This window comes from Ranitomeya variabilis, chromosome 1, assembly GCF_051348905.1.
Source record: "Ranitomeya variabilis isolate aRanVar5 chromosome 1, aRanVar5.hap1, whole genome shotgun sequence".
In the NCBI taxonomy this organism is placed as follows: domain Eukaryota; kingdom Metazoa; phylum Chordata; class Amphibia; order Anura; family Dendrobatidae; genus Ranitomeya; species Ranitomeya variabilis.
The window spans coordinates 233,160,954-233,186,028 of record NC_135232.1 but is presented as its reverse complement, the minus strand read 5'-3'; the positions used below and the strand labels follow the sequence as shown (position 1 = coordinate 233,186,028).

At 41.6% G+C, this 25,075-nt stretch overlaps 1 protein-coding gene across 1 annotated transcript in view; it reads right to left on the bottom strand.

Moving 5' to 3' along the window:
* The window catches only part of TMEM132B (transmembrane protein 132B), a 1,073,183-nt gene that overhangs the window by 593,965 nt on the left and 454,143 nt on the right, over positions 1-25,075 (bottom strand). The window contains exon 3 of the mRNA XM_077293266.1: positions 7,427-7,573. Within this exon, the coding sequence (XP_077149381.1) occupies positions 7,427-7,573 (147 nt within the window). The remainder of the gene's footprint in view (positions 1-7,426; positions 7,574-25,075) is intronic.

Here is a 25,075-nt window from a genome sequence, read left to right as displayed (position 1 = left end):
GTCTCATACACTGCTTTAGTATTGGTGTGACTATTGTGTGCATTGCATCCCCTCGAGATGGCCTCCACACAACACATGGGTGCTATGCTGCACAGTCCTCTCTCTTACAAGCACTGGTACTATAAATCAACATCCTGATGCTCCTTTTAGCCCATGGGCCCCATAATAGCGGCTATGACTGCTGTATTGGTAGCTCTGCCATTGCTTTTTGTATGATCTGTAGGCTGCAAAGCATCTGACACTACCGAAAATGATCAGATCAATTGGCCGATTCAACTTTTAGTAAGTAGCCATTTGTAAAGGTTCATGCTATACACCCATGAGAGATAACAAAGAAGAACGTACCCTGAGGAAAAGGTTATGTGGGCAGCATGGTGGCTCAGTGGATAGCATTGCAGCGCTGGGGTCCTGGGTTCTAATCCCACCTTGGACAACATCTGCAAGGAGTTTGTATGTTCTCCCCGTGTTTGTGTGGGTTTCCTCCAGGTTCTCCAGTTTCATCCCACATTCCAAAGACATACTGATAGGGAATTTAGATTGTGAGCCCCATCGGGGACAGTGATGATAATGTGTGCAAACTGTAAAGCGCTGCGGAATATGTTAGCGCTATATAAAAATAAAGATTATTATTATTATGTCTGTACAGAAAATGCTTTTTCAATTTTCCATTGAGCAAGGGTATATGGTTTGAGATGCGGAAGTAGACATACCTGACCCCTCCGTCACATATGAAGGCCGGTATCATCAACGTGAGGAGGCCCCTTGGGATTTTATGTTGGAGCTACAGAGTCTCTTAATTCACTTCCACTCCCAAGACACAAAATTGATTTCAATAGTATAGGCATGGACAGGCAAAATATATAGCAAAATGAAGGTTTCCAGAGGCTATGATCATTGAAGAAGATATCAATACATAGTTCAATTTTTCTGTGTGATCAAGTGATGGGGCTGATTACTGGGCCATAAAGAGAGCTGCTTCTGATGACGAGAACTGCCTCCTTATTCAAAAATGGACATAAAACATTTAATATATCTTTCAGTGGTTTAAAAAGTAAAGGGTTATTGTCCTGTTACTCACAGACTCCATCAAAACATTCAGGGCAGGCAGATATCCCGTCCTCATCCCTGCCTGAGGGATCTTATGAACCACAAATGAGCCCCATTACGACATAAGCTACTAATGTTCAATAAAATGAACTTTATGATTACCTTTTTGTAACATATATTAGACATTAAATATGAAATTCCCAGGGCAGATGCAGACTGTATTCTTTCTCTGACAGAAGCCGTAATTTTAATGGTGAGGTTAGCCATTACGGCAGCACTGCCAAGTCCTACATCCGAGTGCTTATGTGATTTCAAAGCAATCACTTAATGGCATAAAGGGTGCTATATAAGGTTCAACATCGAAATTCTACAGACAAGCAGCTCAGTAAATCCTGCTCATTAACGAAAGATTGGGAAAAAAATAAAAAAGTAGTCTAAAGCACCATAATCTAGAGAAAGAAGTAATAGTCAAAAAGACTGATACATAATAAACAGCAGTAGAATACTTTATAGGAACCATTAGATAACAAATGTATTCATGCATTGGTTATTGCACTCAGTTGCGCTTGCAGTTCAATAAATGCACACTGTGTTATGATATACAATGTTAAATTGCCAAACTAATACATCTTTTAATGTTTTCGGGAGGTGATAGAACCAAAAGGAAACAAAAATATCACATTTATGGTAAGTATTCCTCTCTAACTGGGATTCTAATGTCTAGAAAAGGTAAACTGTCAGAAAAAGGAACAATGTGTTTGCATAGGTGTTTTACATAATCCCTGGACAGAACAAAATCTAAGTACTTGTATCCAAAAGACTCAAACAGATTGTAACATTTGTATAACCATGATAATGTCACTGTACTCACTGTACTGGTAACCAGCAGAGAATTCACACATACCTCAGACACTTCGTTCTCAACAGAAATCATTATTTCATTATTATGAAAGACATTATTTTCAGATTTTTAGAAATGGTATGAGTTAGAAAAAGAACTGAAGTAATGTCCTTGAATATCAATAAATAGCATTTTGTTTTCCTTTAATCTCAGGAGTTTTGAAATTCTTCTCTGAGTTGAAGGCAAAACATTTAATGCATCCCTTAGTTATTGAAAATAATGCAGAGAGGACAGATACATCCAAGTGTCCAAGTATAAAATCTGATCTGATGTGCGTTTCGCCAATGGCTTCATCTGGGGTTGGTGAAACATACATGTGTTGTGGTAGGTGCAATATAGAGGTTTTATACTTGGACACTCATTTCTAGTTGTTTTTTGTATTGATATTTTGAAATTGTAATTGATTGTTATTTTCTATATTCAAACAATGGATATGTTTCTAACTACTCCAGCCTTGTACTCTTTATGGAACAAAGGTCCCGATTCATAAAGACTAGTACTTTCATGCCAGTCTTAATTAGGATGTGTGCTCCTGATTCACTGAGAACACTTCTTAATAAATCTATCATGCCTGGCAAGTGACTTGCGCCTCAAGACTGGAGTAAGATTTGTTTCATGAGGAATACTGACGCTCATCTACTTTATCAGAGCTGGGCAAAAATGGCGTGATAACGGCAAAAGTTGCACATTTTTAGCAACTTAGGTTTAGTTGTCCCAAATGATACAACTTTTCAAAGCTTATGTACCAAAATTCTGATGAATCAGGCTCAATGTGTTTGCATAGTTTTAAATTAATGTAACATGTCCATCTAAATAATGGTCAACTGCCATATCAGATTTCACTTAGAAACTCATGAAAACATCTAATGTCTGGACCAAAAAATCTGTATAGCCTGGCAAGCAAAGTGAATATTCAAAATCATTTGAAAAAACAGCTATGTTTATTATTTACTCAAAATATACAGAATATAATATACAAAAGTTAAGAAAAAAGACGCCTCACAAATTGAGACACACATGAAATGGACCTATACAGAATAGATGTGTGAATTAGGTTGCAGTGATATAATCCCAGTAAAGTATTAACATTAATCTCAGTAAAGTAATAATCAATATTAAAAGATCTAGCGAGATGATACCAATGTTAATATGAAAATGTGTAAGCAGAAATAGTTATGCTCATGGGCACAGTAGTACAATCTAATAGTGGGTCTTTACCTAGGTCAAAGGTATATTTTGGGTCCCATCTCCCTCCACCCCGACGCACGTTTTATCTTGCTTCTTCAGGGGACCTGACATACACCAGCGTCCTAGGTAAAGACCACTATTAGATTATACTACTGTGTCATTTAGCATAACTATTTCTGCTTTCAAATGATTTTGAATATTTCCTTTGCTTACCTGACCATTTACATTGTTTGGTCCAGACATTTATATGTTTTTATAGGTGTTTTGATTAATTTTTCTTTTTTTTGGCTTGTGGTATTCGTTGTCATTTTTTTAGTTCATCAAAATGGTGCAAGCAGTTCATGAATTTTTATGAAAGTCACATTTTTTTTTGCCTTTTTTGCAACATTTTAGCATGAAAAGTCACACGGTGCAAAATTGCACAAAAATATCTAGCATACATAAAAATTCTGGTGAGAGACTAGAATATATTTGCGACAAATAAAAAAAGGCGCAACTACAATGTTGAATCGACCCCTAATTATATCTACTAGACTCAAACCGAATGTCACATTTGTATAACTATGATGTGACTGTAGTCACTGCACTGGTGACCAGCAGAGAATTCACACATACCTCAGACATGTAGGTCTCAGCAGAAACCATGTCATGATTATGAAAGCCATTATTTTCAGATTTTTAGAGATAGTATAAATTAGGAAAGAACTGAAGTGATATCCTTGAATACCAATGAATAGCATTTTTTTCCTTATTTAATCTAAAAAGGTTTGAAATTATTTTCTATGTTGAAGGCAAACATGAATTTTTCAATTTAGGCTGTGTTCAGACTATGTGGGAGATTTATTAAGCAAAATGCATTAGAATTAACTGGAAACTGGTGAACCACACTGTGTTTCTTTTGTGTCCTAGTCTTGGCCTCATTGGAAGAAGGAGATATGATCTAGAGCAGTTTCCCAAACTCAAGTCCTCACGGACCCCACGGGTCAGGTTTTCAGGATTTCCTTAGTATTGTGCAAGTAGTGGAAGTATCATCAAGGCATCAGGAATTGTCTCACCTGTGCAACACTATGGAAATCCTGAAAACATGACATGTGGGGTCCGTGAGGACTGGAGTTTGGGAAATACTGATCTAGAGGAAAGGGTTGTGGCCTAAACGTGAAGCTGTGGTCCAAATAATGCTTCAAAATTTTGTAGCAAATTTCTGGTAAAATGCAAGTCAACTGATAGTGTAAATGTAGTCTAAACAGTCCAAAGATGCACCCTAATTATCAAGCAGCGTGACCTCTTCTATAAATGTGCATTTTATAATGGTCTTGTTAAATTTGCACAATCTAAGAATTAGACAGTGTTGATAAATATTCTCCTTTGTTTTTACTTTTCTCTCAGCATTTGCGTTGGAAAAGTGTATCCATTTACCCTTTTCACCTTATAGAGGCCAAAGTAATGTTATTTTGACCTCTTTTCAGGCTGAGTGCACACCCAACCCAGCCACGGAGCTTTCCCAGGCAAAGTTGCTTCAGGAAAACGCAGGCAGTCATTTTCTTCGAGTTGGCAGTCCAATTTGCAGTGGCTCTTACTTACTACCCATAGGTAGCCTCTAGGAGAATGGACATGTCGCTTCTTTTAAGGCTGCAGGGTTCATGAACCCTGAAGCAGTTAAAAGAAGTGACACAAAATGAAACACGTAGATAGCAATTTGTTTGATATTGCTGCTTATTTTATGGGGTGCTTCTGCAGCACTTTTTCAGGCTGATTCCGGGTGAAGTTCGCCTGAGAAAGACATTGTGCACACAAAGCCTCATGCTGTTATATTTCAATTTCTTTTTACTCTGGTATACTTTGTGTGTATTGGAACACCACAAAAAAAACAGATAAAAAATGGCAAATTGGACATAATTTCACACAAAACCACTAAAATGGGACAGACAAAATTGTTGGCACTTAATACTTGGTTGCACACTCTTTGGAATAAATAACTGCAACCAATCGTTTCCTATAACCATAAAAAAAAAGTTTACGCCTTCAAATTGGAATTTTGGACAAATCATCTTTTACAATTTTCTCCAGGTTTCTCATATTTGAAGGGTGCCTTCTCCCAACAGCAATTTTAAGATCTCTCCAAAGGTGTTCAATGGGAATCTGGACTCATTGCTGGTGACTTCAGAACTCTCCACCGCTTTGTTTCCATCCATTTCTGTGTGCTTCTTGAAGTATGTTTGGGGTCATGTCCTGCTGGAAGACCCATGACCTAGGAAGCAAACCCAGCTTTCTGACACTGGGCACTATGTTGTGACCCAAAATTCTTTGGTAATCTTCAGATTTCATTATGCCTTGCACACAATCAAGACACCCTGTGCCAGAGACCGCAAAGCAACCGCAAAACATCTTTGAACCGCCATCATATTTGACTATGGGTTCTGTGTTCTTATCTTTGTAGGCCTCATTCTGTTTTGGGTTAACAGTAAAATGATGTGCTTTATCATAAAGCTCTATCTTGGTCTTATCTATCCACAAGATGCTTTCCCAGCATGATTTTGGCTTACTCATGTACATTTTGGGCAAACTGTGGTCTATCTTTTTTATGTCTCTGTGTGAGCAGTGGGATCCTCCTGAGTAGAGATAAGCAAATTTGATTGTATGGAGAACCTGTTTATTGGGCTCTCCATATATGTCTCGTGACTGTCACACAGCCGCGACACTTGCAGCTGCGGAGCCGAACAGCAGAGTAGCCGGAGCGATCCAGGAAGCTGGGTTTCCTGTGCAGCTTATTTGGTAAGCGCTATAGCTTCCCGAATAAGCCCTGACTCAATTAAATTTGCTCATCTCTACTCCTAAGTCTCCTGACATAGCACTGAATTTCATTCAAAAGTCAAAGGTTAGTTCACGGTGACACTGATATACCCTGAGCCTGCAGGACAGCTTCAATTTCTTTGGAACTTTATTGGGTCTGTTTATTCACCATATGGACTATCCTATGTTGCAACCTTTTATCAATTTTTCTCTGCCATCCACATTCAGAGAGAGTAGCTACAGTGCCATGGGTTGTAAACTTCTTAATTATGTTGTGCACGTAGATGGACTTGAACCCTTGAGATTATTGATATTTTTCAAGTCCTCAGACAGTTCTCTTCTAATTCTGTTCTCCATGCTTAGTGTGGCACACACAGGCACACAATGCAAATATTGAGCCAACTTCTCTCCTGTTTATCTGGTTTCAGGTGTGATTTTCCTATTGCCCACACCTGTTAGTTACCACAGGTGAGTTTGAACGAACATCACACGCTTGAAACAAAGTTGTTTAACCACAATTATGGAAAGGTGCCAACAATTTTTTGTGTGAAAAAATGTACAATTTGCCTTTTTTTCTCAAACAAGGGGGAAGCAACTTAGCTTGAGCAGAATCCAGAGAGATAACACCAAATGTCCTCCAACAGCACTAGATTAAGTAAGCCGACTGCTATAGCTCCAGGCTCTCACAAGGGGAAAATGTGAATATCACCGGTGACTCCCTGAAGCAGACTGAGAGTCTATAAACACCCAAGTCCAGGCATGTTAATTAGAGCCGGAGGGAGGTTGCCACTGGATCAAAAAGTCAAAAGGATTAAGAAGGCGACTGCAATGTTAAACGCAGAGACCTTCTGCAGCCAGATGCAGAGCGACTGTCTGTAGCATATGACACACCCGTGACACATACATTGGAAAAATTCATCTGAGAATTCTTCCTTTATTTAACTCTAATGGAAGGCTCAAAGGTAATGTGCACAGAGCCTTAAAAGGGGTATTTCCATTTAGGTCATTCTTGGCTGACATAGAAACACTTATTTATAGGTACCAAAGGGTGCCAGGGATAATGTAAGCAACCATTTCCTTCTCACTCACTGTATATAAAAACTATGAGCGCTAGTTTTATTTTAAATCTTTTCCTTTATATGTTCCTGTGATATATGAACGTGGACTAAAAAAATATCTTGAGATATGATATTTCAAAAAAAGCATAAGGCAAAAGATCAGAACACAATGCCATATTCTGGATACACAAACAACACAAAAAAACACAGCACTGCTTTTAAAAGTGAAGAAGATAATATCGATGTTCTAAGCATTTTTATAAGATTAAACAGACATCAGTCATGATACTACAGCATTGAGGAAATACGAGAAAAAAATAGTTTTCACATTGTGTTGATTTGCAAGAAGACAGTTTCCTGATCCAAAGCTGTCTGTACGTATGATAAATAACTATCTAAGCCGTATCAGCTAATGAATAGACTTTCCCTTGATTTAACATACCTGCTCTGGGTATAGGGACTTTGCCGTAAGCAGTTTAGAGTGACAGTTGTGTGTTTTTCTCCGTTCTCCATCAGTCTTTGAACTTTCCATTGTTCAGAGTCATCCACTCTCATAGCAATCACTTTGGCGCCAAGAGCAGCTTTGACCCTGCAGAAGAGAGAATATAGGGAAAATGATTTAGCAGCGCATCTCCAATGACAGCTAGCAATGCATCAAAGACCTAACAATGCACGAAGACCTCAGCAGGATGACACCTTCTCTGGATCATTGTTAATGACTGATTCACAACTCAAGATGTGATTACTAACCATGCAAAAGAAGACTGCTGAAAGAGTAGAACAGACGTATATCGCTGTCTGCATTAATATGCACAGCAAAGAGAAAGGAATGAGCAAAATGGCAATAAGCAGTCTTTTAGGAAAAGGATGCAATTGACTTGGCTATCAAACCATCCTTGGAAAATGCTTTGAATCGTTAGATATTTTGGTGGTTTCAGCAATTACGGTACATATAAATGGTGCTACCACTTTATATAGAGGAAATCCATAAAGAAAGATAGACTGTGATATAAGTGTATCAAGTAAGCATGTAGTATACTGTGCATGGGCGGACATACCGCCGGTTCAACCGGTGCGGCTGTATCGGGGCCCAGAGGCTCTAGGGGGCCCCTGCAGGGCAGCTAATAATGAGGGCAATCTGGCCAGTTTATCCGGCCCCGAGGGGCCCCTGGCCAGATTGCTCTCATGTGCGGCGGCTAGGGAGCAATCCCTGCACTCCGCTGCCTGCAACAGAGAATGGGAGCAGAGCTGCAGGGAATTGACCTATTTCACTCTCACTTCCTGCCTTTCTTGCTGCAGTGTGAGTGCTGACTGAACGATCCTCCCACAATCCTCTGCACATTGTGGGGGGCTGGGCCACAAGATCCCAGGAAATTCAGAGGCCCGTTTGTGTGGCTGCTCCCGACACCATGGCAACCACAAGCACAACTGGGGCCCCCAGGAGCCAGCCACGCAGTCCGGTGCAGGTGAGGAACAGCGTCCATCCCCGAGGTGGGGGGGTGTATGGATATGAAGCAACGAGAACGAGACGTCTGCTGTATAACTGGGGGACAGAGCACAAGCTGGTGCCATATACCCGAGGGAGCAGAAGTCAAAGCATGCCCGCCAGGTTGGATCTGGAGTTGTTATGACTCGCACAGCAGCGGCTGAATGACATCATCATTCAGCACCGCGGCTGTGGGAGACAGGAAGCTGCCGGCGATGGTGCGATTTGGGATACCGTGTGCTGAGGTGTGTGTATGCAGAGAGGTTTATTCAAAGTGTTTCAAGGTCAGTGTGACCTCTTCTTCAGGAAATTCCACATACAACAATGTCGTATGTGGAATTTCCTGAAGAAGAGGTCGCACTGACCTTGAAACGCGTTGAATAAACCACTGTTTAAATTTATGATCCTTGGAACTTCATCATTAAGGCAGCGCGGATTTATCCCACACCTCCTGCACAGTTTATATTGTTATACGGCCGTTGATCGGCTTGTGGATCTGCAGCAGCCGAAATCGCTACATGCTCTTCATTCAAGCAAATCAGGTGAGCAATTCTAAGAAAGCTCTCCTGGTTATCTAGAGGATAAGACCCTATTTTGCGCTTTGTGTCTGCATTTCTTTCCCCTATAGTATGCAGAGAGGTTACTGGTGCTGTGTGTGTGTGTGTGTGTGTGTATGTGTGCAGAGAGGTGAATGGTGGTGTGTATGTGCAGAGAGGTGACTGGTGGTGTGTATGTGCAGAGAGGTGACTGGTGCTGTGTGTGTGTGTGTATGTGTGCAGAGAGGTGAATGGTGGTGTGTATGTGCAGAGAGGTGACTGGTGGTGTGTATGTGCAGAGAGGTGACTGGTGCTGTGTGTGTGTGTATGTGTGCAGAGAGGTGAATGGTGGTGTGTATGTGCAGAGAGGTGACTGGTGGTGTGTATGTGCAGAGAGGTGACTGGTGGTGTGTATGTGCAGAGAGGTGACTGGTGCTGTGTGTGTGTGTGCAGAGAGGAGAATGGTGGTGTGTATGTGCAGAGAGGTGACTGGTGCTGTGTGTGTGTCTGCAGAGAGGTGAATGGTGCTGTGTGTGTGTGTATGCAGAGAGGTGACTGGTGCTGTGTGTGTGTGTGTGTGTGTGTGTGTGTGTGTGTGCAGAGAGGTGAATGGTGGTGTGTGTGTGCAGAGAGGTGACTGGTGCTGTGTGTGTGTGCAGAGAGGTGAATGGTGCTGTGTGTGTGTGTGCAGAGAGGTGAATGGTGGTGTGTGTGTGTGTGCAGAGAGGTGAATGGTGGTGTGTGTGTATGCAGAGAGGTGACTGGTGCTGTGTGTGTGTGTGTGTGTGTGCAGAGAGGTGAATGGTGGTGTGTGTGTATGCAGAGAGGTGACTGGTGCTGTGTGTGTGTGTATGTGTGCATAGAGGTGAATGGTGGTGTGTGTTTGCAGAGAGGTGACTGGTGCTGTGTGTGTGTCTGCAGAGAGATGAATGGTGCTGTGTGTGTGTATGCAGAGAGGTGACTGTTGCTGTGTGTGTGTGTGTGCAGAGAGGTGAATGGTGGTGTGTGTGTGCAGAGAGGTGACTGGTGCTGTGTGTGTGTGTGCGTGTGCAGAGAGGTGAATGGTGCTGTGTGTGTGCAGAGAGGTGAATGGTGCTGTGTGTGCAGAGAGGTGACTGGTGCTATGTGTGTGTGTGTAGAGAGGTGAATGGTGGTGTGTGTGTGTATGCAGAGAGGTGACTGGTGCTGTGTGTGTGTGTATGGGAAGAGAGGTGAATGGTGGTGTGTGTGTATGCAGAGAAGTGACTGGTGCTGTGTGTGTGTGCAGAGAGGTGAATGGTGGTGTGTGTGCAGAGAGGTGACTGGTACTGTGTGTGTGTGTGTGCAGAGAGGTGAATGGTGGTGTGTATGTATGCAGAGAGGTGAATGGTGCTGTGTGTGTGTATGCAGAGAGGTGACTGGTGCTGTGTGTGTGTATATGCAGAGAGGTGAATGGTGGTGTGTGTGTGCAGAGAGGTGACTGGTGCTGTGTGTGTGTGTGTGCAGAGAGGTGAATGGTGGTGTGTGTGTATGCAGAGAGGTGAATGGTGATGTGTGTTTGTGTGTGTGCAGAGAGGTGAATGGTGCTGTGTGTGTCTCTGTGTAGGTGGAGGAGAGGGCAATGATGGGGGTGATGGGGCAGAAAGCAGTGATTGGGTTGAGGGCAATGATGGGGCAGAAGGCAATGATTGGGTTGACAGAGAGGGCAATGATAGGGTTGGTGAGGGAGGAGGAAATGATGGAGGTTGTGAATAGGCAATAATGGGGGTGGTGGGGGAGGAGGAAATGATGGAGGTGGTGGAATGGGTAACGATGGCGTGGTGGGGGAGAAGGCAATGATGGTGGCAGTGGAAAGGACAATGATGGGGTGATGGGGAGGAGGCAATGATGGAGGTGGTGGAATGGGCAATAATGGGGTGGTGAGGAGAAAGCAATAATGGGGGTGGGGGAGAGGGTAATAATGGTATGCGAGGGGGAGTAGGACAATGAGGGATGTGGGGGAATGGGAGGAAGGGGGATTTATAATGGATTTAGGAACAGGGGAAGGTGGAGGAAGACGTTATTGTCGATTATTATGCCTAACCCAGTCCCTCAGTACAAAGTGTACTCACTTATGTATAGCACAGTCCCATAGTGTGTGTGTGTGTGTGTGTGTGTGTGTGTGTGTGTGTGTGTGTGTGTGTGTGTGTGTGTGTGTATGTATATATATATATATATATATATATATTTCTTGCCTTAAAAGGAGGGGGGCCCAGACACATTTTCTGCACAGGGGCCCCAAGCTGTCTGTGTCCGCCCCTGATACTGTGCATAGGTAACTTAGAGGATCAGAAAAGAGATCATGGCTGGGGGGGGCACACTGCACGATATCTGGCTGGGGACAAAAGATAAAGTAAGGGTCTGACTTTCATAGCATGTAGAGAGTAACTCATGTAACACTCTTGTTCCAAAAAAGGCAGGATTTTTTCATACAAGTGAAGGTGAAAGGTAGACATGTACAGTCATAGATATAGATAACATTTCAACCCCTCCTGGGTCTTTGTCAAAAAGTTGCTGTATACAAAGGAGGAACGAGGTGCTCCCGTGCCTGAGTCAGTTGTGTCTGAATTACTCTCTACGTGGTTCAAAGATTGCACACCCTGTTCAACCAGCACCTCGAAACATTTACCGAGTGCACGCCAATTTTCTTTACAGATTTTCATAGTACACAGGATACTTTTTGGAAAGTCTGAGTCAAGAGATCAATCAATCAATCACTCTCATATTGGGCATATGAATGACACTGAGGGTATTCCTTATTTATTGCAAAAGGTTCAAATAAGGCGGTTACATCTAAATGTCCAAGTATAAAACCTCACACAATGAGCGTTTCACCAATTGCTTCATCTAGGGAATTTCAACGATTAATATTTCTGAAACAGTTAAATGGATTTCTACAAGAAAGGGGATGATTCATTCAGTAATTAAGCATATTTACATAAACGTTATTAGTTTGGAATGTAAAATCGTGATGACAGGTTCTGTTTAAGTGTTTTTAGATTCCATTTCTTTCTGTTTATGGGAGTGTTGAGGGACATGATCAAGAAAAGGAAAATTCACTGAACTGTCCATTGCATGCCACTCTTTTTCTGCTCTGCTGGGGTCTGTGTTGCAAGCATTGCTCTTTCATCTCAGTTTGGCACTGACTAATTGCACATAAAATGTAAAATGATGTAAAAGAAAAGTATTTTTTTAAGTAATTACAGCTAAAAGTACCAAAATAACAACAAATACCATACAAAGCCACACAGCATATTTATTTACAAAAAAAATTGCAAACTTAAGTGAGACTCATAATAGTGTGATTTACCAAGTACAGTATATATCAAATTCCAGCTAGTGAATTTAGGATAATGCAGGATACACGATAAGTGCTGCTTTTTGTGTTTAAGCAGAGCACATGCATAGCAGTAAGTAGTAATAACAGTCAATTTATTTCATAGGCATAAATCTACAGTGATTTGTATCCAACTAGTAAAATTTTCCAGCAAAACTTTAGTATTAACTAAATGGAAAATGTTTTTCTTGCAGATGTTTTACATAAAATCACACTTACATAATTGTCATACTTTGAGTACATAAAATTGTCTTCTTAATTAAATGCGCTATGACTCCTATCCAGAGCAGCCCCAGAGCAGCTGGCAAAAGAAAATATATCATTTTCATATAGGGAAAGAAAATAAGGAATTAGATAGGAACACAGAGATTCTCCACTGGCTGCATTAATATCATTTCCAATTTCCAGTAGTGACATAATATTAATGGTGCGCTGATTTCATCTGAGTGATTGTTACACTGTGGGTCTGGAGAGTTCTTATGTTAATCATCCTGGAGGAAAGCTTGTTATTTTGGTCAAAGCATTTCCATTCTTTAGGTCTACCACCAGATGCACCAATTAATTGTGTAGTTATAAGTTTAAAGTCTTATTTAAACAGAGGTCCTAAGGAATATAATATATAGAATTATATCTATTGAGAGGTATTAGACTAAAACTGTATCCATAAAGCACAAATTTCGCAACCAGGCTAAGAACATGTCCAGAAACCTTATACAGTGTTCTACCTATATATGGAAAAGAAAATCGGAGCAGTGGAGTACTCCAACATACAGTGAAACACCAAGAAAATTGGAGTAACCAAAAACCACCAAGTAGAAAATGCTAAATATACTAATCATATAAAATACATACATAAATATATAACAAGGAAAAATGCAAAGTACTGCATCTGGGCAATAAAAATGAAAAAAGCATATACAGAATGGGAGGAATAGGGCTAAGCAACAGCACATGTGAAAAAGACTTGGGTATACTAATAGATCATAAACTGAACATGAGTCAACAGTGTGATGAAGCAGCAAAAAAGGCAAATGCAATTCTGGGATGTATTAACAAAAGCATACAGTCTAGATCACGTGAAGTCATTATTGCCCTCTACTCCTCTTTGGTCAGACCTCATCTGGAATACTGTGTCCAGTTTTGGGCACCACATTTAAAAAAAGACATCAACAAACTGGAGCAAGTTCAGAGAAGAGCGACCAGAATGGTGACCGGTCTGCAAACCATGTCCTATGAGGAATGGTTACAGGATTTGGGAATATATGACTTGCAAAAAAGAAGACTGAGAGGAGACTTAATATATGTCTTCAAATATCTCAAGGGCTGTCACTGTGTAGAGGGATCGGCTTTATTCTCACTTGCACAAGGAAAGACAAGAAGCAATGGGATGAAACTGAATGAGAGGAGACACAGATTAGATATTAGAAAAAACTTTTTGACAGTTAGGGTGATCAATGAGTGGAACAGGCTGCCACGAGAGGTAGTGAGTTCTCCTTCCATGGAAGTCTTCAAACACAGGCTAGACAGACATCTGTCTGGGACGGTTTAGTGAATCCTGCTTTGAGCATGGGGTTGGACCAGATGACCCAGGAGGTCCCTTCCAACTCTAACATTCTATGATTCTATGATATAGATAGACTATACAGAATATCAAAGTATACATACAGAGGAGACATGGGAACCAGCAAAAGAGAGGATTAGAGTCCTATAGGACATGGGACAGCATTTAGGAAAGCCGCCATGCTTGTAACAGGGACTAAGTTAAACAGACAATCAAGTCAGTACTTGCCCCCAAGAGGAAAGCTAGTAAACTATTCTTAATAAATATATGATCTGGTGTAGGCTATTTGATGTTTACCCATAATGTGTCTGGACCACAGAGACTCTCATTGCAGCCCCTGATGTGAAATGCACAATCATGTATTTATTAAGAATGGTTTACTAGATTTCCACTAGGGGACAGTACTGACTTGATTGTCTCTGCTAAACTTTGTCCCTGTTATAAGTATGGTGGCTTTCCTAAATGCCTTCCCATGTCCTACTGGACTCTAATCCTCTCTTTTCGTGTTTCCATGTCTCCTCCATATGTATACTTTGATATTTTGTATAGTATATATATATATATATATATACACTCACTGGCCACTTTATTAGGTACACCTGTCCAACTTCTTGTTAACACTTAATTTCTAATCAGCCAATCACATGGCGGCAACTCAGTGCATTTAGGCATGTAGACATGGTCAAGACAATCTCCTGCAGTTCAAACCGAGCATCAGTATGGGGAAGAAAGGTGATTTGAGTGCCTTTGAACGTGGCATGGTTGTTGGTGCCAGAAGGGCTGGTCTGAGTATTTCAGAAACTGCTGATCTACTGGGATTTTCACGCACAACCATCTCTAGGGTTTACAGAGAATGGTCCGAAAAAGAAAAAAAATCCAGTGAGCGGCAGTTCTGTGGGCGGAAATGCCTTGTTGATGCCAGAGGTCAGAGGAGAATGGGCAGACTGGTTCGAGCTGATAGAAAGGCAACAGTGACTCAAATCGCCACCCATTACAACCAAGGTAGGCCTAAGAGCATCTCTGAACGCACAGTGCGTCGAACTTTGAGGCAGATGGGCTACAGCAGCAGAAGACCACACCGGGTACCACTCCTTTCAGCTAAGAACAGGAAACTGAGGCTACAATTTGTACAAGCTCATCAAAATTGGACAGCAGAAGATTGGAAAAACGTTGCTTGGTCTGATGAGTCTCGATTTCTGCTGCGACATTCGGATGGTAGGGTCAGAATTTGGCGTAAACAACATGAAAGCATGGATCCATCCTGCCTTGTATGGAGCATCTTTGGGATGTGCAGCCGACAAATCTGCGGCAACTGTGTGATGCCATCATGTCAATATGGACCAAAATCTCTGAGGAATGCTTCCAGCACCTTGTTGAATCTATGCCACGAAGAATTGAGGCAGTTCTGAAGGCAAAAGGGGTCCAACCCGTTACTAGCATGGTGTACCTAATAAAGTGGCCGGTGAGTGTATATATATATATATATATATATATATATATATATATATATATATATATATATATATATATACTAGATGGTGGCCCGATTCTAACACATCAGGTATTCTGGAATATGTATGTATGTATGTATATAGCAGCCACATAATATATAGCACAGGCCACGTAGTATATAGGAGCCATGTAGTATATAGCAGACAAATACTACGTGGCATGTGCTATATACTATGTGGCTGCTATATACATACATACATATTGTAGAATACCCAATGCATTAATACAGGCCACGCAGTATATAACAGTGGCCACGCAGTATATAACACAGCTCAAACAGTATATAACACTGCCCACATAGTATTAAACACTGGCCACGTAATATATAACACAGCCAACGCAGTATATAACATTGGCCACGTAATATGTAGCACAGCCCACGCAGTATATAACACAGCCCACATAGTATCTAACACTGGCCAGGTACTATATAGCAACCACGCGGTATATAGCACAGCCCACGTAGTATTTAGCAGTGTGGGCACCATATCCCTGTTAAAAAAAAAATTGAAATAAAAATTAGTTATATACTCACCAGCTGGGATCCAGCAAAGCGAGACTACTAAGTCTTCTGGGTAATTTCGCAATGCATCTCTGGGAACGGAAGCTGGCGGCAACCGTGCGCGCATGGGCGGACTACGGAAGGTGAGAATAGCAGGTTGTTTTTTTTTATTATTTTTAACATGACATCATTTTACTATTGATGCTGCATAGGCAGCATCAACAGTAAAAAGTTGGGGACACACAGGGTTAATAGCAACGTTAACGGAGTGCGTTACCCACGGCATAATGCGGTCCGTTAATGGTGGCATTAACCCTGTGTGAGCGCTGACTGGAGGGGAGTAGGGATGGACTAATTCTTGGCCGGACTGTGCCCGTCGCTGATTGGTCGCGGCAGCCAGGACAGGCTGCTGGCGAGACCCATCAGCGCCGAGGGATTTCCGTGACGGAAGTTGCCGACAGAAAGACGGAAGTACCCCTTAGACAATTATATAGTAGATATATATACACTCACTGGCCACTTTATTAGGTACACCTGTCCAACTTCTTGTTAACACTTAATTTCTAATCAGCCAATCACATGGCGGCAACTCAGTGCATTTAGGCATGTAGACATGGTCAAGACAATCTCCTGCAGTTCAAACCGAGCATCAGTATGGGGAAGAAAGGTGATTTGAGTGCCTTTGAACGTGGTATGGTTGGTGGTGCCAGAAGGGCTGGTCTGAGTATTTCAGAAACTGCTGATCTACTGGGATTTTCACACACAACCATCTCTAGGGTTTACAGAGAATGGCCCGAAAAAGAAAAAAAATACAGTGAGCGGCAGTTCTGTGGGCGGAAATGCCTTGTTGATGCCAGAGGTCAGAGGAGAATGGGCAGACTGGTTCGAGCTGATAGAAAGGCAACAGTGACTCAAATCGCCACCCGTTACAACCAAGGTAGGCCTAAGAGCATCTCTGAACGCACAGTGCGTCGAACTTTGAGGCAGATGGGCTACAGCAGCAGAAGACCACACCGGGTACCACTCCTTTCAGCTAAGAACAGGGAACTGAGGCTACAATTTGTACAAGCTCATCGAAATTGGACAGTAGAAGATTGGAAAAACGTTGCTTGGTCTGATGAGTCTCGATTTCTGCTGCGACATTCGGATGGTAGGGTCAGAATTTGGCGTAAACAACATGAAAGCATGGATCCATCCTGCCTTGTATGGAGCATCTTTGGGATGTGCAGCCGACAAATCTGCGGCAACTGTGTGATGCCATCATGTCAATATGGACCAAAATCTCTGAGGAATGCTTCCAGCACCTTGTTGAATCTATGCCACGAAGAATTGAGGCAGTTCTGAGGGCAAAAGGGGGTCCAACCCGTTACTAGCATGGTGTACCTAATAAAGTGGCCGGTGAGTGTATATATATATATATATATATATATATATATATATATATATATATACAGCACAGACCAAAAGTTTGGACACACCTTCTCATTTAAAGCTTTTTCTGTATTTTCATGACTATGAAAATTGTAAATTCACACTGAAGGCATCAAAACTATGAATTAACACATGTGGAATTATATACTTAACAAAAAAGTGTGAAACAACTGAAAATATGTCTTATATTCTAGGTTCTTCAAAGTAGCCACCTTTTGCTTTGATGAGTGCTTTGCACACTCTTGGTATATAGGGTCTGCCTATAGGGGTATTATCTTATACTACAGGGTCTGCCTATGGGGGTACTGTCTTATACTACAGGGTCTGCCTATGGGGGTGCTGCCTTATACAACAGGGTCTGCCTATGGGGTGCTGCCTTATACTACAGGGTCTACCTATGAAGGTTCTGTCTCATACTGAAGGGTCTGCCTATAGGGGTACTGTTTTATACTACAGGGTCTGCCTATGGGGGTGCTGCCTTATGCTACAGGGTCTGCCTATAGGGGTAGTCTTATACTACAGGGTCTGCCTATGAAGATTCTGTCTCATACTGAAGGGTCTGCCTATAGTGGTACTGTTTTATACTGCAGGGTCTGCCTATAGGGGCACTGTCTTATACTACAGGGTCTGCCTATGGGGTGCAGCTTTATACTACAAGATCTGCTTATGGGGGTACTGTCTTATACTACAGAGTCTGCCTATGGGGGTGCTGCCTTATACTACAGAGTCTGCATATGGGGGTACTGGCTTATACTACAGGGTCTGCCTATAGGGGTGCTGCCTTATACTACATGGTCTGTCTATGGGGTGCTGCATTATACTACAGGGTCTGCCTATAGGGGTACTGTCTTATACTACAGGGTCTGCCTATAGGGGTGCTGCTTTATACTAAAGAGTCTGCCTATGGGAATGATGCCTTATACTACAGGGTCTGCCTATAGGGGTGCTGCCTTATACTACAAGGTCTGCCTATAGGGGTACTATAGGTAAGTGTTCACATTAGGCAGTCAGCTCAGATACCATAGGTAAGTGTTCACACCAGGCAGTCAGTGTAGTTACCCATTCGATCTGAGATTACCTTGACGTTTTGGTGAATGGGCTCACAACGTTTGCAAATCTTGTGCTAAAAATCTCATGTGTTTTTTCATAAAGTTCATAAGCCATTATGCTATTCACATTCCACATATTTCACATTTCCTTATTTTTAGCACAGATGAGTGCGGCCATTGATCTATTTTGTATTTGACTTTTTTTGGCTATGCACTAGTATAAATTATATATATATTGTTCGGTCAGTTGATCTATTTTATTATATACTATTTTCTGACTTGAACGTCCTGCCCTTCTCCAGGCTGTGATTTTAATTACATCTCAACACAGTTGGTTCTGAGCCTCCTATATAAGTAGGCTTTATCCTGTTATTAGCCATAGGTAAGTGTTCACATTAGGCAGTCAGCTCAGATACCATAGGTAAGTGTTCACACCAGGCAGTCAGTGTAGTTACCCATTCGATCTGAGATTACCTTGACGTTTTGGTGAATGGGCTCACAACGTTTGCAAATCTTGTGCTAAAAATCTCATGTGTTTTTTCATAAAGTTCATAAGCCATTATGCTATTCACATTCCACATATTTCACATTTCCTTATTTTTAGCACAGATGAGTGCGGCCATTGATCTATTTTGTATAGGGGTACTATGTTATACTACAGGGTCTGCCTATGGGGGTACTGTCTTATACTACAGGGTCTGCCTATGGGGTGCTGCCTTATACTACAGGGTCTGCCTATAGGGGTACTGTCTTATGCGGCACGGCAGGGTCTGCTTATAGGGGCACTGTTTTATACTACAGGGTCTGCGTATGGGGTGCTGCTTTATACTACAGGATCTGCCTATAGGGGTGCTGCCTTATACTACAAGGTCTGCCTATAGGGGTGCTGTCTTATACTACAGGGTCTGCCTATGGGGGTGCTGCCTTGTGTTATATTGAGGACTATCTGGCACATTACACTATATGGAGGTTATATATGGAGCCATCATACAGTGTGGGGATAACAGTGAAAGGGCCATCATGCATTATACTGTGTATAGAGGAGCTGTACAGGGGGGGCAGACTTGGGACATTATTAAATGTAAAGTGGGCACTTATTGCTATAGGGGAACTCAGGTTACAGTGAATATCAAAGGGGCACACAGAGGGCATTATTATTTTCTAGGGGGCAAAATATGGGCAGTGTTTTCTAGGGCACTTGCACCCAGCATTACTAAATTATAGAGGGGTGCTTTGGAATTTAGAGGGCACAGAGAACCACACAGCAGGTGTAGCAGCGGCTCAGTATTGGGGTATCAGCAGGATGAGGAGTTTGTGTAGGTTGGGAATAGATGGTGATGGGGCTGGAATATGAGAAGTGAAACATGTATTTTTTGTATTCTCTGCAGCCGAGATGGAAGTTCTCATGTTGGTCTGGACCAGATAGAAAAGATGGGAAAAATGAACTATTCCATCAGAAAGAACGTCAGCGGTAAGACATTATCTGTAACTGTGCTGTGATCTCTTACATGTTCTGTAGGGCTGGTATCTACCACTGACCATATGGCGGTAATATCCATGTTGGTCTTTATATAGAGATTATCTTCAGTAACAGTGCGGTCATCTGCTGAGATTCTCCTCCACTATTAGAGTGTGCCACCCAATTGTAATTAAGGTTACCTGGTTAGGGGCCCACTCAGAAGCTTTGCCACCACTGAACCAAAACCCTAGCTATGCCTCTGATTCAGACCCTTTGTTCCTCCAGTCTCTGGGTTGATGTCTGCCATATATACATGCAGACGCACAGATACCATCAGTCACTAGTGATAGGAGCGGGGACAAGTGAGGAGAGACAGAGGTGGTGCTTCCTTTATGAATACAGTGAGCCTGATTTATTCTGTTACGTTCCTTGAAACACACAGCACATTATCTGCATTTTGTAGTCACAGTTTGTATTATACCACAGAGTTCTTTCACATTTCACAATGTTTCTGTTTGTTTTTTTTTAAAAGACTGCAAACTTTGGAGTGAATCATGCTGTGTTCTTCAGTTTCACTAGATTTCTGTAATGTACTAGAGTTACGTTACTTGTGCGGGAGAGAAATCCCTCATTATCATGTGCATCCACACAGATATTGCACTTCTTACTCCACCATATGGCACCTCATGTGTAAAACGTGAAGCAGCAGGGCCAGTTATGGTGGAAGCAAACCCAGGTGTTTGGACATGGAAATCTGTATTCTAAGCAAGAGATCCATCTTCACAAGTGATTTGAATCAGAAGCCTTCATTATGTTGATTACTGCGTGTCTTAAAGATGTGGACTCCCACGAGTCCTGTCCTGTCCACACCTCTCTTATGGCATATCCTAATACTAAGCCATCTATTGCACTGTTCTCACCAGCAGAACATGTTTTTAGTATTTTTTTAGAAATGCACAGGTGATAATTCCATCCATACATGATCTGTTGGTTGGTCTTGATAATTCCATCCATACATGATCTGTTGGTTGGTCTTGATAATTCCATCCATACATGATCTGTTGGTCGGTTTTGATTGAGGACTGGAGCTGAGAAACACTGATCTATGGCTTGGAAAACACTATGAAGTTTCATAGCAACAAACTTTGCATAATACTGTTAATTTTCCCAAGGAAATATGATTCTTCCTTCAATAATCATCCACATATTTTCCTCCCTCCTAACTCTAAACTCGTTATTCGCTCGAGACAAGATGGACTGTCAGCTACAGAGGAATCAGATCTTAGCTACTGAAGTCTAAGGGGGAGGAGGAGAAAGAAGCAAAGTGAGAGAGAGAGAACCCCACAAATCAGAGGGTATCTGTGTAAGAAATATATATTGGCTCTTTGCAGTCCAAAACTAATAATAATACACAATTCCACCGATTTTGGTGATGGAAGTGGACATCCTTACATCTTGGGCTCCTGTGCACCTGCACAGGTTACAAAAATGATATGTCTGTCGCTCATCTTGCTGTTTTCTACAGTGTTTCTATTTAATATTCTACATATTGCTACTGTTGCTTCTGAAGATGTACTATATAGAGACAGGAAAGCAGAAATGTGTTGTATTTTTAACTGCAATGTATGGGAGACACCATAGAAACAACACTTACTATCTAAGAGCCAAATGAAAATATGAGATAGAGCCTGCAGAGGGCAAAACTGGTGAAACAAATGATACAAGTTACTTAAAACTACACATTGCTTTAAGATATGTGTTATTTAAATAACACAGTGAAACGTTTAGACTACTGGACAAAGAAAGTATATCTGTAGTTAAACTGGTAAGTCAAAGTAAATTGCCTCTTCAGAGAGGAAGAGGACAAGAACGCTAGGAAATAGCAATCCTAGAAGTCAATGTTGACTTTCTAACAAACTTTGTCATGTGACTTTGAATAAAAGCAAAACCAAAATCTCTATTTGCGCTTTGGGGTGCTGCCCCTCGTCAGTGCAAAGTATGAGATCTAGTTTGGCTGGGTGAGAAGCGTCTGATTGGGATCCAAGGGATAACGTTCCTCCTTGTGGAGATCAACACATCAAGTCTGACATGCTGAGGTGAGGAGACTTAAGACGCAATGCTCCTCTGGGAACTATGCAAATTGTCTCTTGAATGAGGAAGAGGACTAGAACTCTAGTGCCACCTATATGAAGTGGTAATCCTAAAAGTCAATATCGACTCTCTAATGAGCATTGTCACGTGACTTAGGATAAAAGCCAAAACCAAAATCTCAATTTGTAGACAGTGTGTTTCGAGGTACTGCCCCTCGTCAGTGCAAAGTGTGAGCTCTAGTTTGGCTGGGTGAGAAGCGTCTGATTGGGATCCAAGGGATAACGTTCCTCCTTGTGGAGATCAACACATCAAGTCTGACATGCCGAGGTGAGGAGACTTAAGACGCAATGCTCCTCTGGGAACTATGCAAATTGTCTCTTCAAAGAGGAAGAGGACTAGAACTCTAGTGCCACCTATATGAAGTAGTAATCCTAAAAGTCAATATCGACTCTCTAATGAGCATTGTCACGTGACTTAGGATAAAAGCCAAAACCAAAATCTCAATTTGTAGACAGTGTGTTTCGGGGTACTGCTCCTCGTCAGTGAAAAGTGTGAGCTCTAGTTTGGCTGGGTGAGGGACCTCTGATCAGGATCCAAAGGGTAACGTTCCTATTTGCGGATAGCGACACGTCAAGCCTGACATGCCGTAGACTTATTGCTTTATAGCTTCTAGAACCAGTTGGCTACTTGTGATACATAGCATGGATAAATGATTACTGCATATAATGTATATATGCAGCATAGTAGAGTAACAAGTGAACAAGAAGTGTAACTAACACGTAATGACTTGTCTCTTAGCTGTCTGCTTCTCCGCATGCTCCTATACACATGCCCCCTCTCTGTACAGTTCCATGTGCCTCCACCTTCTCCATCTCTTCTTTGCCACCCTTGTGCCTTGGCAGGAGATCGCTGAGTCTACTTTGCATATTTATAGGAATGCTTGTGTTGACAGCTCACATTTCCATAATGCATTTAAATGAGGAGACTGGTGTTTGTTATCTTCTTCCAGTCACCCATGATCTGTCTTAAAATAGCAGTGCCACTTTCTCCTCCTCACCTATGTTAAGCTGAAGAGTTCAGTATTGTAACCTTTGCTAACGGGGCTGCCCTTTGTAAAGTTAGAGAAAATCCATGCCTAACAAATTCTCTGGAGAAGGACTACTAGCAACATCATTTCCAATTGCCTTTAGATGACTTACTTTGTTATTCCAGCCATTTGACCTCTGCGGGATTTTACTTGTGAAGTGCACCATGCTTTGGTAAAATGATATGGGGTTTTCATATTCTGACACAGATGGGTGCTTGTCCACCTATAAGATGACATGAACGCTGCGTTTTGGGCAAGACAGCTCAGGGCAAGGGTGATGCAAGTATTATTTTTCAATGTGATGCTTATGATTCTTGTCCAAAACCGTCTTTTTGTCAAGAAGGAAAAGCAGATCAAGTGAAGATTCACCTTATTTTATAGATTTAGAATTCCGCTCCATAATCAGAGATTGCTCGTCTGTACCCAATGCAAAAATTAAGCTGCCATGAAATGAAATGCTCTTTCTGTCGCTGACAGAAATCTGAAGAGGCAGTGTTTCTAGAAACTGCCACAAATCTATGAAAACAGATTTCTAGACAAGCCAAGTAAATAAGTGTTTCTGGTTTCAAAATATATTTTACTTGCATGAATTCGCAAACAAAAGATATCGTTTTATAAAGAATTCATACCAGTGTCACCTACTCCTGTACATTCTACTCACTCGTTCTTAATTTTATGCATCACATACACATTGGGACAGATTTATCAATACTGTCACTGTGGAGGTTTGATACTATATAAAGCTGTCATTACAGTGATGCCTGTGACACATTACTTAAAGTAAATTTAACATCAGAATATTACATATTTTTTAAATTAGGTTTTTATTTAAAACAGATTTTACAATTTTGGTGGTTTTTTTTACTTACTGTACATAAATGTCTATATTAAAGAAATGCTTAACATATTCCAAAAGAATACTAATTCTGAAATACTCTAGTATTCCCATACTGATCATTAAATTACACACGATTGGTTGGTATTTCTTCTCATCTGAAACACATTTGTCAGTTTTTTTTTTTGTATAGCCTGGGACAGAATTGGAAGAGGCATCTCATTACGATTACAAGGCAATAGGTAGGCTTGTAACATTACACACTATGTACACAGACAAGGCTCTAGCACTCCCAGGACCATCGTAGAGAAGGCCATTGTTACGACTCTGTTGTCGGGTGTCCCGGGACAAGGGGCTCCTTCCCTTTCCCAAATTAAATTAAATAGTAATATGTTGGTATAGTGTTCAAACACTTTATTTAACAGACAACTAATACCTAAAAATACTTTATTAGAAAAATAGTTAAAATTGTAGTAGACAAAAAACCCGCCAACCTACACTCAATGTGAACAAAAGGGCTACTGGTTATCCCTGTAATTCCCTATTAAACCCTTCCTAGCAGCGGAGGTTGGCACCCTAGCTTGTTCGCAAATTGGCGCCCCCACTCAACGTCGGCTGGTCCTGATATACTCTATAATACCCTACTATACAGCAGGACAGAAAGAAAAGGCCCGTATCAACACAAGGAGTGCCGCTAGGAAAATGGAAAAGGGAGGTGGGATGCAAAAGGGGATATATATATAACGGCCACAGCAAAAATTCTAAATAAAGTGAGTTAGCCTATGCAACCAGAAAACTGGAATAGCCCTCGTAACAACTCAAAATATAGACACTTCAGTCGAGAATTGGAATAGGGGTGTAATATGCTGTGGAAGGCCTAGTATAACTGACCCTCACAATCCCTAAAAGATACTGTCCCTACCTGGCTGCGGAGGTTGGCACCCCTAAATAAACACGCCAGTGGCGCCCCCGCTCTCGTCGACTGCTCCTCCGTAACCCTATCTACTTACCCTGGCTCCTATAACCATAGAAGAGAGAGGGGGGAGGGGGGGGGGAAAGGACAGAGGAAATATACCAAAGTGGGTGGGGGGAATAATTAGCTCTGTGTGTGATTAAGTTATAGCTAAGGTGTCGCTTTAAAGGTGCTGTATGCTTGGAACATATTAGGATAGTTTTAAATACAGCAG